This window comes from Megalops cyprinoides, chromosome 10 (assembly GCF_013368585.1).
Source record: "Megalops cyprinoides isolate fMegCyp1 chromosome 10, fMegCyp1.pri, whole genome shotgun sequence".
Lineage (NCBI taxonomy): Eukaryota > Metazoa > Chordata > Actinopteri > Elopiformes > Megalopidae > Megalops > Megalops cyprinoides.
In genome coordinates, this window is record NC_050592.1 from 13911398 (window position 1) to 13932830 (window position 21433).

Genomic DNA, 21433 nt, shown 5'->3' on the forward strand with positions numbered 1-21433 from the left:
GTCTGCCACTTGGTACCAAATATGCATCACTTTTGGCATTCAACTCATCTTACAGACACCAGATCACATTTCTGCAGCAAGCCTTTTCACCACAGAGATCGCAGTCACATACCTCAATGGAGGGCAGAGGTGCCACACAGGGTCCTGCCCCTGGGTTTGAACCCGCAACCCTCCAGTCATCAGCCCAGTGAGTGAGTGAAGAGGAGGAGGGAGGAAGGGGGAGGGACAGGGAGGGGGAGAGGGGCAGCGAGCGAGGGAGAGGAGGAGTGCCTGCCGGCTGTCTGCCAGGCCGAGAGCAGGAGCGAGGGACCGAGGGAACGAGGGAAGGAGCGAGGGAGGGGGAGAAAGAAGGAGAGAGAGAGAGCGGGAGGGAGCGAGGGAGGGGAGGGGTGCTCACAGACTGCCGGCAGGTGTGACGAGGGGCAGGCTGAGGCAGCGAGGGAGGGAGGGAGAGCGAGAGGGATGGAGGAAGGGAGCGAGGCCGGGAAGGAGGGGTACTCACGGATTGTCGGAAGGGTTGAGGGGGGGCTGTGGGAGGGATCTCCATGCTTGGCTGCTTCCCGGTAGCTATGCTCTTTCGCCGGGCGCGAGCGTGCTCTAGGGACAAGAGAGGCAGACGGGCATGTGAGACGGGGGAAGTGGAAGAAAAAGGGTAAGATATGGCACTGTAGGTTTACTGCAGGTCCCCAGAAGTATTATTTTTCATCCTCAACAGAATATAAGACAAGGCATGAGGAGCAGGAGGCACTGACAGTGGAATGAAGAGCATTTATTAATGACGGTCTGGGGAGAATGCCCACCTTGGCATTCTGTGAGGCAAATGTTAGCAATCAGCACTGCACACAGTTACGGGAGGAAAAAAGCCAGCAGAGATGGACGCATAAATAAACAGATCTAACTGACTTCCATCCATGACTCAGTCTCTTATTCAGTGAATCAGTCAGTCAGTGTGTAAGCCAGTCAGTCAATGAGCTCTGTGGTTTTCAGAAGTGTGAATGTAACAGCTGGACATTCGGTAAAAAAACAGTCAATAAAATAATGGATAGATGGATAGATGTGACTATCTCTCCGCTTCCCCTTCCCAAGATCAATGGCAAACTCTTCATATTTATGGCTGTAAATACCTCCCCTCCCTCCTTCTCTCTCACCTTCTCCCTGTGTCTCTCTATCCTTTTCTCCCACGCACCTCTTTTACATAATTCAAATGGTACATCCATCCCCCTCCTCTCTTCATCCCCATTCTGTGTGTGTGTGTGTCTGTTCTGTTCCTTCTTTTATAACCTGCTTTCATTCTTTCATACTATCTCTCCTTTCCCTTATTTTTATCTTCCACTCAAGCCCCACCATCTGCACTAACAGCTCTTTTTCTGTCAATCAGCATCCTTCTTCCATCTCTCCTTCTGCCCCCCCCCCCCCCCAGTCCCTCCCTCTTGCCACCCTGTGCTACAATCAGTCATTCAAAATCACCCCTTTTTTCACCCTTCCTCCTCATTTTTATGCCTTATTTCTCATCTCTCCCGGTGACTGCAAATCAAAACACGCTTTATTGTTATGACAAGCAAGTCATGTCGCCAAAGAGACCGCACATTCCAGACACGGAATGTCAAAGCACGTAGTAAAACAACACAATACCATGTGTCACCAAGATTGTGGCACACAAAGCTCCACTCATAATACATACACACAAGTACGTGAACACACATGCACACATGCACACACACTCACATAATCACCTACAAATATCTAGATGTCCCTCCCAACCCTACAGCAGACTGCTGTTGCAAGTCTGCTTCCTGTAATTATGGGAGATGGATGTGTTTCTGCTCCTCAGAAACAGTGTGAAGTTATCTTGTCTTAGGTATGGTTCACGTCCATCCATGCTTGCTCAGGCAGTGCATGAAGGACAGATCATGCTATTCTCAGCCTGAGGTCCTTGCCCACCTCTGCCTGTTTCAGGTCAGGCCAGTGAAGAGCAGTCTTTTCTCCAATAACACCACAAGACATAATAAAATAATACATTTTGTTAGCTTTATTAAGGTAAGGTACTGTCACAAATGTAAAAACAATGTACAGTTAAAATATGCAGCTAAAACAAAATGGGGAAAAAAATTTCTATACTTCCTATCCTAATTTATTCTAAATATAGAGCTCTCTTCTGAAGACTAAATTGTGTGTGACCTGCTAGTCACAATCTCATTCAGATTCCATATCTGGGTTTGAACTGGATTGAACTTTTCCCCATATTGACTAAGGTTTCTTATGCCATAAGGTCTCGACAGAAGCTGGACTGCCTAGAATCTAAATCAAATTCTGACATTTCTAACATTTTTTAAATGTCAAGCATTTACCGAATCAAGCAGAAGCAGAATGGGTTCATGCTTATGTTGGGCACGATGTCAGAGAATTTAGGTGTGTTTTATCAGTCCAAAATTCTAAAGAAAGTCCCTCCCTCTTTTTAGGGTCCATTTTAACCATGCGACTATCAAATAAAATGGAGAAACAAGTGTGAGATTTACTACAAAGGAATAGTTTCTGTTATTCAATATGGCCAAAAGTCCAACAGTGCATTCTTCAGCTTTTACCTTAATTAGAATACGGCACATGACATAAACATGGAAAAAATCTATATATCACACACTGCTCCTAGAGCCTAATTGCATCCATGAATTGTTTTTTTTCCAAATGGAGAGAAATTAATAATACAAATGTTGGAATTCTGGATGGACAAAGAATGTAATAATAGAGGGACTATCTGTGGGGCAGCGGGAGTATGTCATTACGTGCCAAGATGTTTAGAGTTGGGGTCCAGGATGCTCTTTGCATAAATGTAACCAATTCGGTGATGCAGACATTGAGTAATGCTGGACTCTAAATGTCTGGCATCGGATTTCTGCAGTACCTCAGAGGTCAACACTCGGTCCTTCTGTTTCTGCAATACCTTCCACTCACACCTCTGTTCAACAGTATGGGGAGACCTTTATCATGTGAAAGTCTGATTGGTCTGGAGAGCAACAAACAGCAATTTCCGTTTCAAATTTCACTTACATAGAGCATGGCATTTCAATTACCACTACAGTGCAAGAGTCAACATGAAGTCTAAGCAAAAACAGCAAAAGGAAAATATGTGCAAAGAAGAACACATAAAAAAAAACACTAAAATTGACATAAAGAAAATTAATCAAAATGGTAAGAACTGCATGTCCCTTTTCCCAAAACCATGAAATTCCTACTGATATTCATCAGTGCTTGACAGATGTTTAAAATGAGTTTGGTGAAAGGAAAAGTGTTCTCGTCCTCGTAGTTGGACAGAATGCACTGTAAGCTCTCCGTTACTTTTTCCTGAAAGATGTATTTTACGTCAACCTAACTCTCAGAAAATGGCTCCCCAGACTAAAATGGCTAGTAAAATGAAATAAATACAAAATATGATTGAGAAGGAAATACTTAACCAGGCATTCAGGTACTCACTAACTCAATGCACTACAGTCTCTGTCAGTATTGTTCACTAATTACATAAATCAATCAAAAAGTTTAGTCCAGAATTACACTATATACAGTACATTGAGAAAAGTGCTAAATTATATGAATGTGTTTTCAAAAAAGGATATTTCAGAGAGTTAACATTAAACGAAAATCATTTACAACATTGATCGTTCTTGTATATACTGCACCTTTTATTCCTACACCCCAGATTTATGTAAAGGTATATTTATGTCATTACAAAATTAGAAATAGATAGGAAAAAAATCATTCACTACAACCTATATCAAGAATACTCCATGGAGGTTCATAGAATATTTTAGTCATTAAGAATTACTTCTTATTACAATGCATAAATTCAATATCTACAGTTCCCCATGTCTTCACTTGAGACTGATAAAAATGCTCAGTTTGGTGTCATTAAAGGTCAAGGCTAAATACTTTCATTTAAAAGGAGGTACAAATGTGCATAATAGCTTTCTCTTTTTCTACAAGTGAAGATCAAAATGCTCTTTTTCTGTATTGCTATAGTGTCATATCCACCAAAAATATTTTATTTTGTATAGACAACACCCAGCATTCTCAACTTCTTCCTGTCCTGCCTAAGGTTCCAGTTGTGGCTAAAGACACCACTCTGTAGTGCTATAACTGTTTATATAAGAGAAGACATTCAAAGAACATATTCTGAATGTGAATGATTACCATTTCAATTGATATTACAAACAGATGCTGATGTGTTTAGATTCAACAACAAACAAAAAGCGGACTTGTGCCAATAAATATTTGAAACCACCACCCAAGCACTAGAGGTTCTACACATGAGTTCTACACATTGGTTCAAAGAAGAGTGTGTACACATAATTCAATATTTTCCTAGTGCATAGATTGTTTCTGATCAGACAAATACAAGGACAGCATTCTTTCAGTGGGAGGAGCTTCTTAGTTGAAAGGTCAGGTATAAGACTGCCATGGCTGGCATGCAATGGTCTCCATGCTCAAGTGTCAGGCATTTATTTGTGCAAGAGTTAGACTGTCAAACATTAGAATTGTAAAGCATTGCAATGTTAATGAGATAAAAATGTTGTGATGATAATAATGTGACAATGTCACCCGTGCTTTGTGAGCATCCATGTAAATCTATGAAATCAGTGAAATTGCCATACATCGTTAAATGGCTCACATAATTATGCAAAACAAAACCATTTATTTATACAGTAGGTACAATTCCATTTCTCACTCTCACTCGTTTTAATCAAAATTCCGGCTCTTTGTTTGGTTTCTATGGCAACAATTCCAAGTACCTTCCATTTGAGTCACAGAAACAGAACAGAAAGACAGAATGGAAGACAAACAGACACGCATACATACTAAAACAAACATATTTCAGATTAAACTCTCTGTCTACAAAATTACTATGGAATAGGACAAATGAAGCCAGTATCATCTTGTAGGCATCTTACAAATATTATTTTGTCATAATATAGTCTAAGACGTGTTCTAAAATGTATCCCAGTGTTTCACATTTACAGATATACATACATACAAGACATATAACACGCACATTGTAAACAAGACAGACAGTTAGTTTAATAAAAACTGGCAGGACTGTTTTCAGCATGATAGTACTATATACCTGTTTTTTTTCCGTACAAATAAAAAAATGAATTCACGTGCACAGATCTAGTCATGTGGCGTTCCATTTTACTCCCTGCATCTATATTCATATACATGTATAATTGGGGGATAAACTACCTTCAAGGTAATTTCAGACATCTCTTGGCTTGCATGATTTGACACGTACATTACTGTCTGTGTCTATGTGCATGTGCCTCTGCATGCGTGTGCGAGAGAAAGACTGTGAGTGCTTGCATGCGTATGCCTATGTACATATCTCTGCGTCTGTGTGTGCTGTTTTATTCTGAATGTAAATCTGATGTCAAGATGAAGTGTATGTGTGTGTGGGTGGTAACAGCTTCTAGCTAACTCCCTTAGAGAGAGAGAAGGGGGGGCTGGTGGAGGGGGAATAGGAAGAGAGTGGGTGTCTCTGCCTTTCCTATGCGACTGCTTTTTCCATGGACCTCATGCATGAGATCCTATGCATATCCATCTCGACACTCTGACAAACTGCCTAGAAAATGATACATATTCATAAATGTGTATTAGAAATGTCTGTATTTGTGTACATAGTTGCATTCAACTTCATTTGGAAGTAAGCATCGTAACATATTTAGCCACATATTGCAGCATGCGTTCATGTGGCACCTTTGCTCAATGATCACAGAAAAAAAGGCAATTGTTCTTTCATAATTGTTTATATACTGAACACTGTAATTACTCCATGTCATCAAATTGAGTTAAATTCAAAAACCAAGCAATTAAAGGTTCATTTTACAGGATTTCATTTTCGAGTGCAGCTGTAGAAGTGGCACAGCAGGTTGTAAAAGTCGTTGTGCACTGTTTGTTCTTAAAATACTGCATAGAAAACCACAAGGCCTCAGAAAATCAATTCCTTTGCATTTGTACAGAGAAATGCAATGCCATAAACCATAAGCATGCCTACTGACCAAAACAGCACTAAAAGGGTGACTAATTGATATATCCACATGATTTTGTATGCAGTGATTACAAAATTGCATAAAGGCAAATATTTATGACTTGTCCATAACTCACTGGATGTATTTCAAATCAGAATTTGGCCAAACCATCCTAACGGAGGTTGCAGCACATTCAGACACTGTATTCATAAGGGCCACATGACTCATTTCCTGTTTAAAGTGAGAAATGCCATAATGTACCTTTTACAGCAAGCTTACCTATGAATCAGATCACTGAGACCAGATCAAAAAGTTATTTTACATAGCAGATACATGACTAAGGAACCATATTTATGCAATCCATTATTATTCAAAACACGGGGTTTTTGTATCCTTGTACAAAACAGCCAAAGAATGTACATGTTTGAATTCAACCATTTAATGAAACTGACTAGTGTCTTTCCTGTTCTAATTTACCTATTCCTCTGAGAGAGTTTTCAAGAGGGTAATGGCATTCCAGGACATGGGAAACTCTGGTTAAGAGGAACTCGCTATTTAGCAGAATTGCATCTTTTACTGCTATAGCAATTCAAATATACTTCATTGCATTAAGTTGTCAAATTGGGTACCATCAAGAGCTGAAACCCAGTTAAATACTAGACGTCACAGGCAGCCATAAGACTTTCAGTCGGAAAGCTTGCTGAGCTTGCACTATGGTCAAGAGCAGATCTCATGGCAATTCCAGAGAAACATGTCAAATATGAGATGTATTTAAGAGTGCATGCTGGCAAAACATATGCAAAATCTGTTTATCCATGGACATATTGTGCACAGCCAGGGACTGAGAGCTAACAAAAACAGTTTACACTGATCTAAAAGCAATCCCTGACATGTGCATAAAATGTGAGAGGAATTTGAGAATACTGTGAGAAGTCATGGACATGTGTGAAAAATGTGTCTGGCAGCCTTATTGGGCAGGGCTTATTACCCAGGGCATTGAAAAGTGTTTCTTGCATACCTCGAGACTATAAGCATTAAATATGCCAGAGTAGGTTCAGCAGTACTGTGAGGAATTATGCAAAAGTTGTTTTTTGTGGCCATATATGGTGTGGCTGGGTGTGGCCAGGGACCTTGTATCATGATAAGCAGACAGTGCACTTATAAAGTGCATGCCTGATAAAATAAGAATAAATGAACGCTTATCAAGCACATTATTTGGCAACCAAAGTAGGTACAGAAATTATCATGCAAAATTTGAGCAAAACGAGGCAATACTCTGAAGAGTTATAAAAACAAGAAAAATATAAAGACATAGAGAGACAAAAACAAGGAACATAATAATAGGCTTTCAGACATTCTGGCATGAACGCCTCAGAAAAATGGCTATAATCATTCTCCAAAGGTTTGAAGATCCTACCTGGGAATGATGGGTGGAGCTGAAATTCAATCCAAGACTTTTATCCTTAGTTTGTGTTGCTTTTCTTGCTGTTGGTTCTATTCCACCAGATGAGGAAAGCAAGTCAACCCTGTGGTCCCTAGGCTGTCCAAGGCTTCTTCCTGAGTTTCTTCAGTTTGTGGTTTTGTTTTATTTATTTTTATCCTTTGAGTCCAAAGCCAACATTTCAGCACTTAAACTGGTATTAAGTTGAAGGTGTAGAAATGGATATCAACCTATCCATATTCATATTTAGTCTGTGGTATGTGGATGTGTTCAGATAATTGTGTCTTGGCACTAGTGCGTGTAGTTTTGTGAGAACTAAACAGGGCACCTCATTTGTGCACCTCATTTGCATTTACATAAAGTAAACTTGAATAACACTTGTGCACCAGTATTATTGGAATCTGTGCCTTTCGGTTATCTATATATTTGATCTCATCATGCAAGATTATTCAAGTTCCAAAGGAACTAATTGAAAGCAGGTAATCAGAGAGTTCAGCAGAAAAGCAAAATAACATTGCACTATATAATAAAATAAGTTTTTGAAACAATACCTGCCATTTATTGACTAAAAGATTAAATAAATTAATTAATAAATTAATAAATAAATAGTCTCAACAACTTTCTTATCCAGCAGTACCAAAGAGGAAAGGTTTAGTAGTCGGATGCCACATGCATTCCTAAAATAATCCAAATGCAATAACCGTACGTAAAATATGCAGAAGGGTTAATAAGTACAATGACACTGTAAAGGACGACTTTTCAAACACAGAAATGTATAAACCCCTTTTCAACTACAGAAATGTATATTCAAATTGTTTAAATATTTTATTGCGCTATACGTACAGTAAATTACTAGTGTTGTGTTGAATCTGTATGCTATGCTTCATTTGATAATAAATTCAGTCTTCAGTTGTAAATAATGTTCATAATGCCTTCAAACCTTGCCTTCAACAATTTTTAAATTGCACAATCCTGACGGGTAAAACGCCAACCCACAAAATTCGGGAGAAGATCATGTGTTCTAATCCTTACTGAGATTTCGTGTTTCGTTTCTCTTTCCACCCTCTCTTCATAAATGTATGTAATATTTTTCCGATGAATAAAACCCATATATTAATATAATCTTGAAAAGGTTTTCTTGATATATTAGTATGTTACATATAACTTTTAAACAATCCCACGTATCGTAAAAATATATTTCCAAATGAAGTAAATGTTATAATTCCTCACGGATATTCGGTTCATTCTTCCAGCTCCCCCCAGCCACGCTCTCCAGCACCGGCAGCGGCTGTTCCGCGGCAGGCAGTCTCGCAGAGAGCTCCGTGTCCCCGGCCTCTCCCTGATCTGTTTCACTCGCTCCCTTGCCCCCGACCCTTCCACAATCCACACGCTGTGTCGCTATCCCGCTGCCGTTTCCTCGGTAACCTACAGAATCGCTTCCGAGGTGAAATTCTCTCATGTTTCGGTTGTATTGTGATTCTTTAAAGACACGTATCGTTATCAACCACACTATTGTACTTTGGGATTTTTTTTTCTGTTGGCATCCAATTACAATTTTGATTAAATTACATTTCAAGTTTTAAAGTGATCGCCAGTTTAGATCATTGTCAGTTTAATTCTGTAATTATGTGTTAAGGCTGACTATTTTTAGTCATGTCTTGTTCTTAAAATGTCCTTTTACAAGCAGTTCTGATCTTTGTATTATACATTTGTGTATAGTTTGCTTTTTTCATTTAATACGCTGTCACAATATAGCTAAGTCGATACGGCCAAGTCGTGTGTACCTGCGTATTTCTCAGCACATCAAGGCTTGACTAGGGTGCGTGTGCGTGCGTTTGTGTGTGAGAAAAGTGCGAAAAGCATGTGTTCCAGTGTAGCTACTGTATGACTGCCTGCCAACTGCTGTACGTGGCTGCAATCCTCCCTTTACATGAGTTGATAAGCACACGTCTGTTATGGTCGTATAATTCAGGGTGAAAAAAAATACGGCGTCCAGTCTCCAGATGAATGATTTTCTTTCAGCTTCCAAGCTAGAAAAGATATAGGATGCGGGGAGCGCTTTGCCATGAATGTTATTCCCTCCGCTTTGAATGCCAGTCTGTAGGAGACAGATCAGACTACCCTAATGCGGGGACGAATGCACGCCATCGCTTATCTTTCCAGGAAGCTGGTAAAACACAAGCACGGTTGTTACATAATCAGCGTATTGAAACAAGAATGGATTTCCAAAAATTCCGTCTCCTTTTTCTTGTAATGACCACATCATTTGAATAGTCCGTCTTTCATGCGTTCGTGAATATTTCTTAAAGATGACAGTTGCTATTGCGTGTCCAGTAGGCGCTCTTGAGCAGGTATGTGTGATGTTCAGACCAAGCTAGCCTAAAAGCCCTTCGTCTGCTGTCTCCAGATTTTGCTACCCCTTTCTCTCTCTCTCTCGCTTTCGTGAGGGAGGGTGAGAAGTGCAGATAGGGGGGTGCAAGAAAGAGTAATGGCATGTGGACTGATTGTAACTACTCTATGAGGCTCCAGGGATGAACCCTCCCCACCCCCTCCCCATATCTCTCTCTCTCTCACACACACACACACACACGAAGAGCTGGAAGTAAAATACAGGGAGACAGAGATGAGGGAGAATGTGTGGGAAGCATCCGCAAAACGGCTGTATGGTCAAACAATGGCACACAGTCTAAACACGAAAACAGCGAGAACGATCACACCAATAATCACAACAGCTGGAACTGGTAGTGAAATAACCGAATAACCCCGGTTTTTACCTGCGTTACTGATAAGTGCAAAACGTCATTATTATTGTACTAATGTATCATTATATTAATGGAATCATGATTAAGGTTCTGTTTCCTGTATAGTTAGACAGCCCATTTGCTATGTACTCCCAAAATAAAATAATGGTAATTGTACTGATTTACAGTGAGCTCTTTATTCATGGTATAGGGGACAAACTTATTTAAGTAATTTGGGGATCATAGCAATATCATTAGTTCAACAGAACTGGTCACCCTTTTTCTTTCTTGTTTTATGTAAGTGCAGTGTCAGATATGTCTCCTCCTATTTTTTATTCTAAAATGGTTTAGTCCAGCTTGGGGGACTTAGCTGAAGCTACTTGGGTTCAACCAATGAGAATTTCTCAGAGGGAGGGTGGGATGTTGGATCTATGTCTCCTGTTTCCAGGACAACTGCAAGTCTATGATTACAACCTTTAAACCCATAATACTACAGATGAGTGTGTGAGCGGGCGTGTGTGTGTGTGTGTATGTGTATGTGTATGTGTGCGTGCATGTGCGTGTATGAGTATGCACACACACAATTGTATGTGTTTGTGTGCGTGCTCACATGCTCATGCATGTCATGTGTGTGCATGTACATGGATGTACATGTTCATGCATGTGTGTGCAAGAGTGGGGACTGTGTCCCATCAGACAGTCAATAAGCCATACTGATGATAGTATTTTCTGTAATTTCGGTATTTATCGGGTAGGCAGTAGGAAGGGATTGAGCTTAATAAACAGGGAAAAGAGAAGAGGGGGGAGAAAGACTGATTGAGGGTAAATAAGGGTTCTAAGAACAGGAAGTGGTGAGAGGGGTGTAAAATTGCAAGTACAATTGTTACAATTCATCAGTTTCTGAACCATGTCTGTCTACCCTCCTCTTGCTCACGGTGGCTGTCTGCTCTATAATTATTACCATGGTAACCATCAGTGATGTGATTCTAGCCCCTATAGAAATTTATCATTTAGTTGGTTTGCTGCCTCCTTACCACATAATCCCCCCCTCCCCTCCACACACACACACACGCCCATTTCTCTCACGTTTATTTTCTCACTTAAATTCTTTCTAAGAAACACTTACAATTCCTCACAATCTGCTTTAGTCATTGTGATGGCCCATGTCAGACAGTCCTGCCACTTTCCTACAGCCTGGGAGCCATTCAGGACCATGGACAGCGGTAGTCTCATTTACAGGCAAAAGCATAGCTGACACTGGTTTGTAATGTGCTGCCTGTTGCATTCCTCAAGCCTGTCACAAAGGCACTGCCTGTGGAGCAAGTCCTGTATGGGCACAGCCGCAATGTGGGCTGTCTCCCCAAAAGCCTCTGCTGTGGCAGTGTGGTGTAGTGGTAAGGAGCAGTGTTTGTAACCGAAAGGTTGCTGGTTTGATTCCCTGCTGGGGCATTACTGTACCCTTGGGCAAGGTGCTTATATCCAGCTGTACAAACATGTAAAGTTGTAATCATGTAAATTGCTCTGGATAGGAGCATCAGCTGAATGACAATAATGTAATGCTGCAAGATCATCCTCCCAGCCACTTCAGGAAGACTCACTTTTTTTAAACCCACACTGGGATTTTTTTATTTTAATTCCTTGATTCTGTTTTTGATCTGGCTCATCCTCACAGTGGGGAAAACAAATTGGCCATTGGCCAAGACCATGGTCTGCTTTTATCCAATCACCTTCCAGCACAGTGGCCAGTCATACAGGCAAATGGTAACATACAATGCATTTCACAGATCACTCAGAGCATGAACTTCTAGTGGTGTCTCCAAATCTCTGCCTCTCAGCATGTCTAGTGTTGTAGTTACCATGCCAAGTGTCTGAGGCACCACATCTAGAGGCCTAAGTACAGCACCTGAGTGTCCAACTTGCCACATCAAAGGCATGATTTTAACAGTCAACAAAAAGACTCTGTGCAATTGTTTGGTATTTTGATGTCAGTGCAATTGGCAAAAATGTCAACAGTGCATTTTAGTCCCATTAGACCTAGCACTTTGCCCAGAGGAAGATGATGGGTAGTGGTCAACAAATTTAGGCAATGGTGGTAAGTATTTTGTTGCAGTGGCATTTATTAGAGACCTAGTGGAAAGCTTGTCATTGTGTCTACCCATCTGATATTAAGGGATAATAGGAGATACAGGAAATGCAACTGCTAACAAACATCAATATTTAGTCAACATGTTAATAATTTCAATGACAGCATTGGATGTTTTTAAATTGAAGATTAAATATCTGAACTAAATTCATTCAATTCCTTCCTGAACTCTGCCATATGATTGATGCTTAACCCATGTCTCTTCTCTTGTTCATATCCCGTACCTATAGTACTGCAGAGGTGACAGATTGCTTTGCATGATTATGCCACTGGGTCGCTCCAGAACAATCTGGGGTATTTCCCAATTGGCTGTCATCTCTGCTCTGTGTGAGGTCACACTGGCTACATGCACACATGTGCAAACAACATCAGTCAACAGTGTCATTTATATTACCATCAATTAATGTCCAGGTTGCTGTAAAATCCAACTTTACCATCACATCTGTCTACACTGTATAGCTTCTATTTATAGGAAAGATGTAACCTTTTGTATCAGCAACTGATTACAATAAACAGTAGAAGCTCTGAGAAAAAAATCTGTCAACACCAGGATAAATCTAGAAAAATAAGTATGAACTTTTGTGATATTCCATTCTCTGTACCATGCCAGTACATTATATTGCCCTGAAAACAGGAGCATGTAAATCATTTTCAGGCCCCTCTGATGCCTCTCAGGCCTATCAAATGCCTTTCAGGCCCATTTGATGAGTTGATGTCATTTTTATTTCAATCACAAGGGTAAGCAAGATATGTTCCCATGATTAACACATTTGACAGGCACAACTGATAGCCGTACAATGAACCAGGTCTTTTGTGCTGTCATAATACCATAATTGTGCTGGTGCTACCCATTTCTGCTTGCTCTTGACCATTGTGCAAGGCATCAAAGACTTATTTTTGCACCATTTAAACTGGGCCACAAGTGTCATCATTACTCAGGGTGCTAGAGAGGTAGTGTCTAACTACAGGCCCTTCCAGTGATGGATGTCCTATTCTGGAAGGATTGCTTCTGGACAACATTTTATATTTACACTTCTGACAATCAGTCTTATTCAGAATGACTTGTACATCTGACAATTTATACAGCTGGATATTTACTGAGGAAGATCGGGTTAAACACCTTCCCCAACAGTTCAACAGCAGTTGCCCCCATGGGAAATGAACCAGCAGCCTTTTTGGTTTAGAAGCCCTGCTCCTGAACCACTACACCACAAGTTTCCCTAGGTGGACACAGGCTGCATGGACTACCGTACGAGTGTTTACAGACTTGTAGATGTTTCTGTGATTTGCCCTCTGGCACTGGAGGTATATGTATACATTATTAAAGGCTGTGAATGAGTCAGGATTAATTCATCAGTTTCCGTAATAATAACAATGTGATTTTTCTGAACTTGTGAGCTGAGAATCCACACACACATTATGGATATATGCCAATTTCTGTCTTTTTAATTTTGAAATCCATCAAATTTGATAAATTATACTTTAGGTGGCCATGCTATGTGCCAAATGGGGATATAGACCCTTTTTACATGCACAGGCTTCCATTTCTGATCCTGAAGAGCATCCAGCAGAATGCTAATGCCCCCCAAAACATAGGAAATATGTTTAATAATATGCTGCAGGACTAGCATTGAGCATTCCTCATTTTATGCATTTAGCAATAGTTTGCAGGTTGCTTTGCCTTGAGAGTTCCAATCTAGTGTAGCTGATCACCTTAAATAACCTCACTTCACCTGAGGGAAAAGTGAAAATCACTGCGCTCGTTTAGCTGTAAGCAGCATGTCACCTCTCAGCTGTATTCCACCCCGTCATGTTTTTCAGCCTCACTCTCCCACAGAGAAAGCTTCATTGCTGGTTATGGTCACGAATGCTACCATTCATATGCAATACCTCTAATTAGGGTACCTCACTCAAGTTCCTGCGGTCCACACTAAAAATGTATCAATGGATAAAGTGTGAACAAACGTAATGTTACTGAATAAGGGTGTCTGATTGCTGAATGTAATAATATAATGTAATGCTCAGTGCTGTAGGCTCTTCTCATTATAGAGCACACAGAGTCAAGCAACTTGGCCAAGTTACTGAGAAAAAAGTGGGTCTTTAACTTAAGACAATAGCTTTTTTCTCCAGGCAGGAAAATTTGCATGCCTCCCATGCCAAATCAAAGCAGTAATTTTCATACTAACACAGTCTACAGGCAGAGTATAATGATTAGCTAAGACATAATACCCCATCATTATTAATGGGCCATCCCGAACGAGAAGGCCAATGAGAAACATATCAACACATTATCAAGGCCCATCTTGTCCAACCAGGACAAATGACATCAAAACCCCCAAAAATTTGCAACAGAAAAATAAACCATCTACAAATAAACTCTTTGCACTGTACACCAAAAATAATATGCTACTGCATAGGAAATGTATTGGTATATTAGCCTTACAGTGACTCACAGGGGCTCATTGGTATCCTTATTCCTGGTGTATCAGGTAACTTGATGTACAAATGCACCTCCTGGCCAAAGTTCCCGTCCATCAAATACAATACACACAAAAACAAATATCAGAGGAAAATACAACCGTGAGTCAGCTCTTTCCAGGGAGTAGACTTCCCAGGGGGCCTGAGTGAAAGCAATTATACCATCACTGCCCTTTTACAGGGGCAGTTAAATGCCATAGGAAGGTAAACTGAGTTTACTACTAACTCTGCTCATTATCTCTGGTCATCAACACCAAATCAACTTGGATTCTGGAGAAATCTGTAGGCTACCATTCTACAAGAGGGTAACCTGACCTGTCTGAAGAGACCTACCTGGACTGTAAAACAGTAAGTATATACACAGTATAAAGTATATATTCAGGTTTCGAACACACAAAAAGAACAATCATGAAGCAGAAAATTTAATCTAGAAAATCGTTTCGGATTAAAAAGGCTCAAACTTCAGACATCAACAGCATTCCAAACTGCAGTATCCAGGTGACAATCAAACGTCATTGAAAGGTAACTTTGAAGAAACTGTCAAAACTCAGAGGAGACTTCAATGAGAATATATATCACTGCAACCAGGAAAAGGATTTCCACTGCCCCGCATACAGCATAGAGCAAATGTTATTGCTAGAACATGTCTCCTCATCAGCCAAACTGTACCTTCGCTTCCGGTCTGCCATGGCCATAAAAGTCACGCAAAAAAGTCCACCAGACAAATGAAAATATAAATTGAGCCATATTGAGAAATATGTATCCATTTCCTTGGATTGAATGGATTGAATTAAGGCTTTCTATTTCAATCTTTGCCACCTGATTGACTGGGCACACACATGCTTCAGTATTAAACTGCAAAAGGCGAGTCCATTCCTTACTATTTTAAACATTCTGCTCCTGACCACAACAGTTGTGTTAAGGAAATGCATGTGGCTTCACAGGTTTACATTTTTACTAACAATATACTGACCTTGAAGAAGAGTGGGAAGACTAGGGGCTGTTAACAGAAAATCCATTAAAAACTGTTGATTGAGAAATGAGAGTCAGACATGTTCATCTACTTGTATATTGAGCAGCCTAAAACTGTGCCTGGAAGATTTGTCTCCAAGTCAAAAAGTTATTGGAATCAATCAAAATCCAGGAAACCTATTTCAGGCTGAAAATCCACTGAAATTCATCAATCACTAAACAGTAGCTTAGAATCAGTCAAGGATAATATGTCTAAAAGTTATATGAGAAAACAGTCATTAAGTACAGGGCAATAGGTCCTTTTAGCTAATGTGAGATTTTCTGGTTTTATTTGAAGTAAATGGTGAATGGGCACAATATTAGCATTAAACATTCTGAAAATAAAAAAGTCAATCAATACATTTGTTTTGGCATGTTATCTTTGTTCTGAAAATTGAGACACCCAAGCAATAGTTTGTTTCAGGTGACAGAAATTATTCATCTGAATTTCATTTTTAACTTCAAAGAGGACAGCAGGATTTTTGATGGACATCATAGAAGAGAGAGAGGTAGAAGAGAGAGAAACCTGTCCTACAGAGCAGAGAAAGCCTGATAAAGGAGTTGAGGATATATGGAGTGCATTGGAGAGACAGAGAGGAATCAAGGCAGAAAGAGCCAAAGATAAGGAAACCTAGGGGAAGGAGAGTGGGAGAAAAGGGAACAGAAATAAAACTGGGGAAAACCAGCAAATTACAGGAGAAAGGGAGAGGGAAAGAGGGATGTAGAGAGAAAGAGAGCAAGTGTGACAGAAATGGAAGGGAAGGGGGAAGAAGAAAAGGACCAGAGCCGAGTAATGTCAGAGATGAAAGCAGCAAAAGGAAACTGCTGTGCCTGTTAGGGATCTAACACACTCGCTTCCAATGCACCAGGGGAGGCTTTCACAATGCGGACACACATGAAGCGTGCATACAGAAACCTGGCCAGGTATAGCGCCCAAACTGAGGCAACACATCTGTGATACAGGCACACACACCTGCACACCCACACACACATACACACACACACACACACACACAACTACACACACACACACACACACACAGTTGCCCTATGTTTCCAGTGCTGCACATGAGCCTTCCCATAAAATTTCTGTTGTCATTCTCTTTGAATAGGCATGTGAAGCACAATTCATCATGCATCACTGTGAGTCCTGTGAGCCTTTGTGGGATGGAAGATCAGCAAAGCGTTTCAGTACGATGACACCCGCCATCTCCACCACCGAAACCGCAGTATCACTGTTCAATTAAAAGCCAGGAACGCAGCAGCTGTGCTGGCTTAAAACAGAGCTCTGTGTGAGTACAGCCACAGACAGGAGAGAAAAGAAGGGCTAGAGAGACACAATACAACTAGATATTATATTAGCTGAAACGTATGACAGTGGCACCGTATCTGATTTTTTTTTCTTTTGTATCTATAAATAAACAAATGGACACACAAATTCTAGGTTGAATATAGATGAGAACATACATTTGTGGGGGCAAAGTGTCAATGACAGTAGCACGTGAGAGTACTTCCTCTCATACATCAATAATGAAATATGAACATTTTTAATCATTCTTGTTAGTTATCACCTGTCAACATGGCAGGCATATCGCAAAGCCACATTGTGACTGCTTCACACATTTCTACTTGTTCAGACACAACAGACTAATGTTGTGGAAGATTATAAATATACCAGGAATCGTATTAAAATGTGATTGCAAAGTCTAACCTGAGAGATGAAAGCCAAACATGGTCCTATGCTTTTACATAAGCGTATGGGATGGCCTAACGCATTGCCTGGAAGATCTGGGAGTGTGAATAGAGACAGACGCTAAAGGCATTTTGATTGTCTCATTGGTGACATGATGATTCATTAAAAGATTGGTCTGAGTGCCCATTTAAGGGACACTCACATCAAACAGATGTAAACTGACAGCCTACTTGTAGATTCCTTGAGGAGAGGACTTTATGGCTGTGGTCATTCAGTCTCTTTAATCTAGGCACTAATCACTACTATAAAGTAAAGATCAGGAGTAAATTAATTAAAATTCAAGCCCTACTCATGACTTTTAAGTTGTGTGGCAGCAAAGACAACACATTTGATTATAATGCAAAATTAATTCATTGGTGTGTTAAAATTACCTTGTTTAAGGCATTGTATTTTTCCATTTCAGAATATTAATGAATGTTGCACTGGAATAAAAATGGGTCTCACTGAATTGATTCAATGTCCATTACTGTTGGTCAAAAATGAAATGTAGAAAAGTATGTTCAAAATGGTAAAGGAGATACATGCACTATCCTTTTTACTCTCAACTTGTCTGGAATACATATACTGGAACTGCAGCACAAAGCACCCAAAGAAATGATTATGGAAAATAAAACAGGTAGCATTATACAGAACCAGTCAGGACCCAGGCATTAGATCTGGGAAAAAAAATCTAAGGAGGAAGCCCACGGACAGTCATTCTGGCCCATCCCAATATAGGTCCATCAAGCTCTGTCCTTCATGCCACATTCCCTATTGCCTGCAAACGACCTCCAGTGATTCTGAGGAGTGAACGGCATTACAAAGCATCACAATTGCCCTTTGTATAAACTCTTCCTAAAAGCCAGCCTTTGTGGAAAAGCACAGCAACGTGAGGTCGACCCTGCCTTGCTGCTTTGTCCTGGGCTCGGACTATCGAAAAAGGTTTGGCATCTGGCAAAAGGAATGTATTGGACAGCCACAGAGAGGAAGGCTGTGCATAACAAGAGCAGCGAGAGGGATGATAATGGCTCTCAACATTCACTACAAAATTAATACAGCATCCCCTGAGAAAGCTATCAGGCCACTTAATCAAGACTACTTTAAATCCAAAATGCCCTTTCAACACCTGCTCCCCTAAAAAGCATACACAAGGGGCCATCATCTGTCAAGGTTACCTACAGAACAGGTAGCTGAATGCGTAAGAAAAAACTGCCAAAGGGGCATTGAAACAGTCTTTTACCGAAAATAAAAACTATTGCCTATTTCTAGAGCAGTTATTTTTAAAAAAATAAAGCAAGTTGATGCTACAAGCTACTCCCTCAAAGCAGGATAGGTAAGGCTACAACATATCATAAAACAAAAGTAGCAAAGTACACTGTGCAGTACATGAGAAGATAGAGCAACACTTCTGAAGCTCATTCTCCAGAGACACCACAGGCCGGCCTTTGATGTGACATCATAATTTCACAAGGAATAACTATCCACTGTACTCTTTCATTCCGCTGAATTGTGAGTGGCTCATTTCAAGTAAAATGTCTTGGTTGCAAAATTGGACAAATACAAATATGATATACGCATATATTTTATTTTATTTTACTTCAAACAATCCAAATAGAAAACAGTACAGAATTTCAAAGGTACAGCACTGGGTACATTTGCATTGCACCCATGCATGTGTCAGGGAAGAATTTTTTTTTTTTCAAATGTTAGGCATGTGTATTAAAGTATACAGGTCACGCCTGTCTGCTTTGTGCTCTTTAGCTGGGAATCCCCTCAGTGGTGGAGATATTCACGCACAACATGACATGGGCTGTGAGGTGTGAATGGGATTCCACTGCAATCTTGCCCACGGGAGGATTCTTGAATGTGAAATAGGAGACGACAGCAATCGTGACCTGACCGGCTGTGCTTTAGGTGATAAAAATGTTGCCTAAATAGTATTATCTTCAGCGACATTCAGTAGGGAAAAATAGCTCACTACTCCGCTCTGCTCCTGTGAACTGGGGAACAAAGTAAATGCCTACAGCATTGTTGTTAATTATAACAAGTTGTTCTTCAACCATGGCAATTGGAGAGAAATGAGTTATGTTTGGAACAGCACAATGGTGAAAAAAAGCCTGAAAACAAAGTGCCCAACAGAATTTGTCCATTTCTTTGTACCTGCAGGCTTCACAATAGGGAAGTAACTAACAACAGGGAAATGCTAGAAATCATCCACCCCAAAATGCCTCAATCTGTCTCAATGAACAACGACTCCAGGACATGCTTTCCATAATGTCAGCACCATTGGAAGAGTCAGCCAGGGAGCCCACAGGCTGCTAGGCTGCTATTCCTTACTCCTAAAACTAGCAATATATGCCCAATACATAGCTAAAGACACACAAACCTGGCCTCCATCTAAAATGACCCACATTACCCACTCATGTGAGCCAGTCAAAAAAGTAACTTGATCACTTGTTTAGGGGAATCTTTCAGCTTCAGGCACCAACTATAGTATCTCCATTTAGCCCTATTGTACATCCCCACCTCTTCAACACACTAACAGTAATGTATGTCAAGTGTGGTGTAGGCCAACAACATCCACTCTCTATGTATTAATATTCAGAAGAGGACTTACTAGAGACATTTGCTAAACATATGTTGGAAACTAAAGTGTGGTAACTACATTGTTATGATAAAGACAGAGTCATTGCATCATAGATACTTATGAATATATTGAATATATTCTGTGAGTAATTCTTACCTCATATGGTTATGATGGTCTTTTGAACCCATCAACAAAGATATGGACCTTCAATAAGAAGAGCTCTGTGAAACGTGTCATATATCCAGTGAGGACACATCCCTCCATATCCATTACCAAAGGCTGCCATAACTAGCACTGAATTTGTATTCAGACCTAGTTCAGACACAAGCCTGCACGATGATTCAGCATATCTCCACAAAGGCAGAGAGCAGCTTCGGAAGGGTTTGCTGCTCGGTCAGAGACAGAATAATGGGCTTCATATTCACCAGTAAAGAGCTGTCATCTCAGTCAGTATTATTATTGTTATTTATTTATTTGAAAAATACCCCTATCCAGAATGACTTACAGAGAACTGGTAGCTTCAGACACAGAGTAGGATACAATGTACAATTCACAGGACACCCCCTGTGCTCGTGGCAATTAGAAGTTCAAATGAACAAAATAAAAATCTTTATAACACTATAACAAAATTCCATGTTTGCTTTTATATCTTTCACAAGAGAGAATGAATGCAAATAAAATACTGGATTTTTAGCAATGGTCACTGGCAATATTTTTGGTAAGAACAAAGTACTGGCACCCAGGTGTCTCCATTTAAATCCAAACAAATACAAACTGCAGTGTGTATATATCAATTTCGGTATCAATTATTGACACAACTACACTAACCTCTCTAAGGACACTTTCCCAATCAATCACGGGCCAGTTTGCAGGTCCAGTGGCATGCAACCCTGGATGTTACTAGGGTTTATGATAGGTGGGCCCTCTGTGGGATACAGAAGTTAGTGAGTGGCTGCTGCTCTGATGCAAAGCAGATCATTGACCACTGAGGGTCCAGAGACAACATCAGGCAAAGGGGAGGGACAGAAATACAGTCAGCAGCAGAGGAGTACAGTGAGGGAGGGGGTCATTCAGGAGAGATGAGGGTTTGTACAGGCAGTGTACTTGAAGGGTCCGTGTGCTAGTACCAGAGCTTTGAAACATTTGGCAGTCAACGGAAGAAGGTGAGGGGATGGGTGGCACAGTAATGCTGTAGGTGAAGAGAGAGAGGACCATTATCGCAATTCTGGATGGCAGAGAGCAGAGCTGAGTTACTGTAGCTGCTTGAAAACTGAAGGTTTTGTGGC

At 40.4% G+C, this 21433-nt stretch overlaps 1 protein-coding gene across 9 annotated transcripts in view; it reads right to left on the bottom strand.

Moving 5' to 3' along the window:
* Window positions 1–21433, bottom strand: part of syngap1b (synaptic Ras GTPase activating protein 1b) — a 93840-nt gene that overhangs the window by 43574 nt on the left and 28833 nt on the right. For 8 of the 9 annotated variants that reach the window (XM_036538017.1, XM_036538016.1, XM_036538015.1 and 5 more), the window contains one exon: window positions 503–597. In XM_036538017.1, coding sequence (XP_036393910.1) covers window positions 503–597 — 95 coding nt within the window. Of the gene's footprint in view, window positions 1–502; window positions 598–7431; window positions 7916–21433 lie in introns of those variants that run through there. The other variant, XM_036538022.1, reaches the window with a different exon arrangement.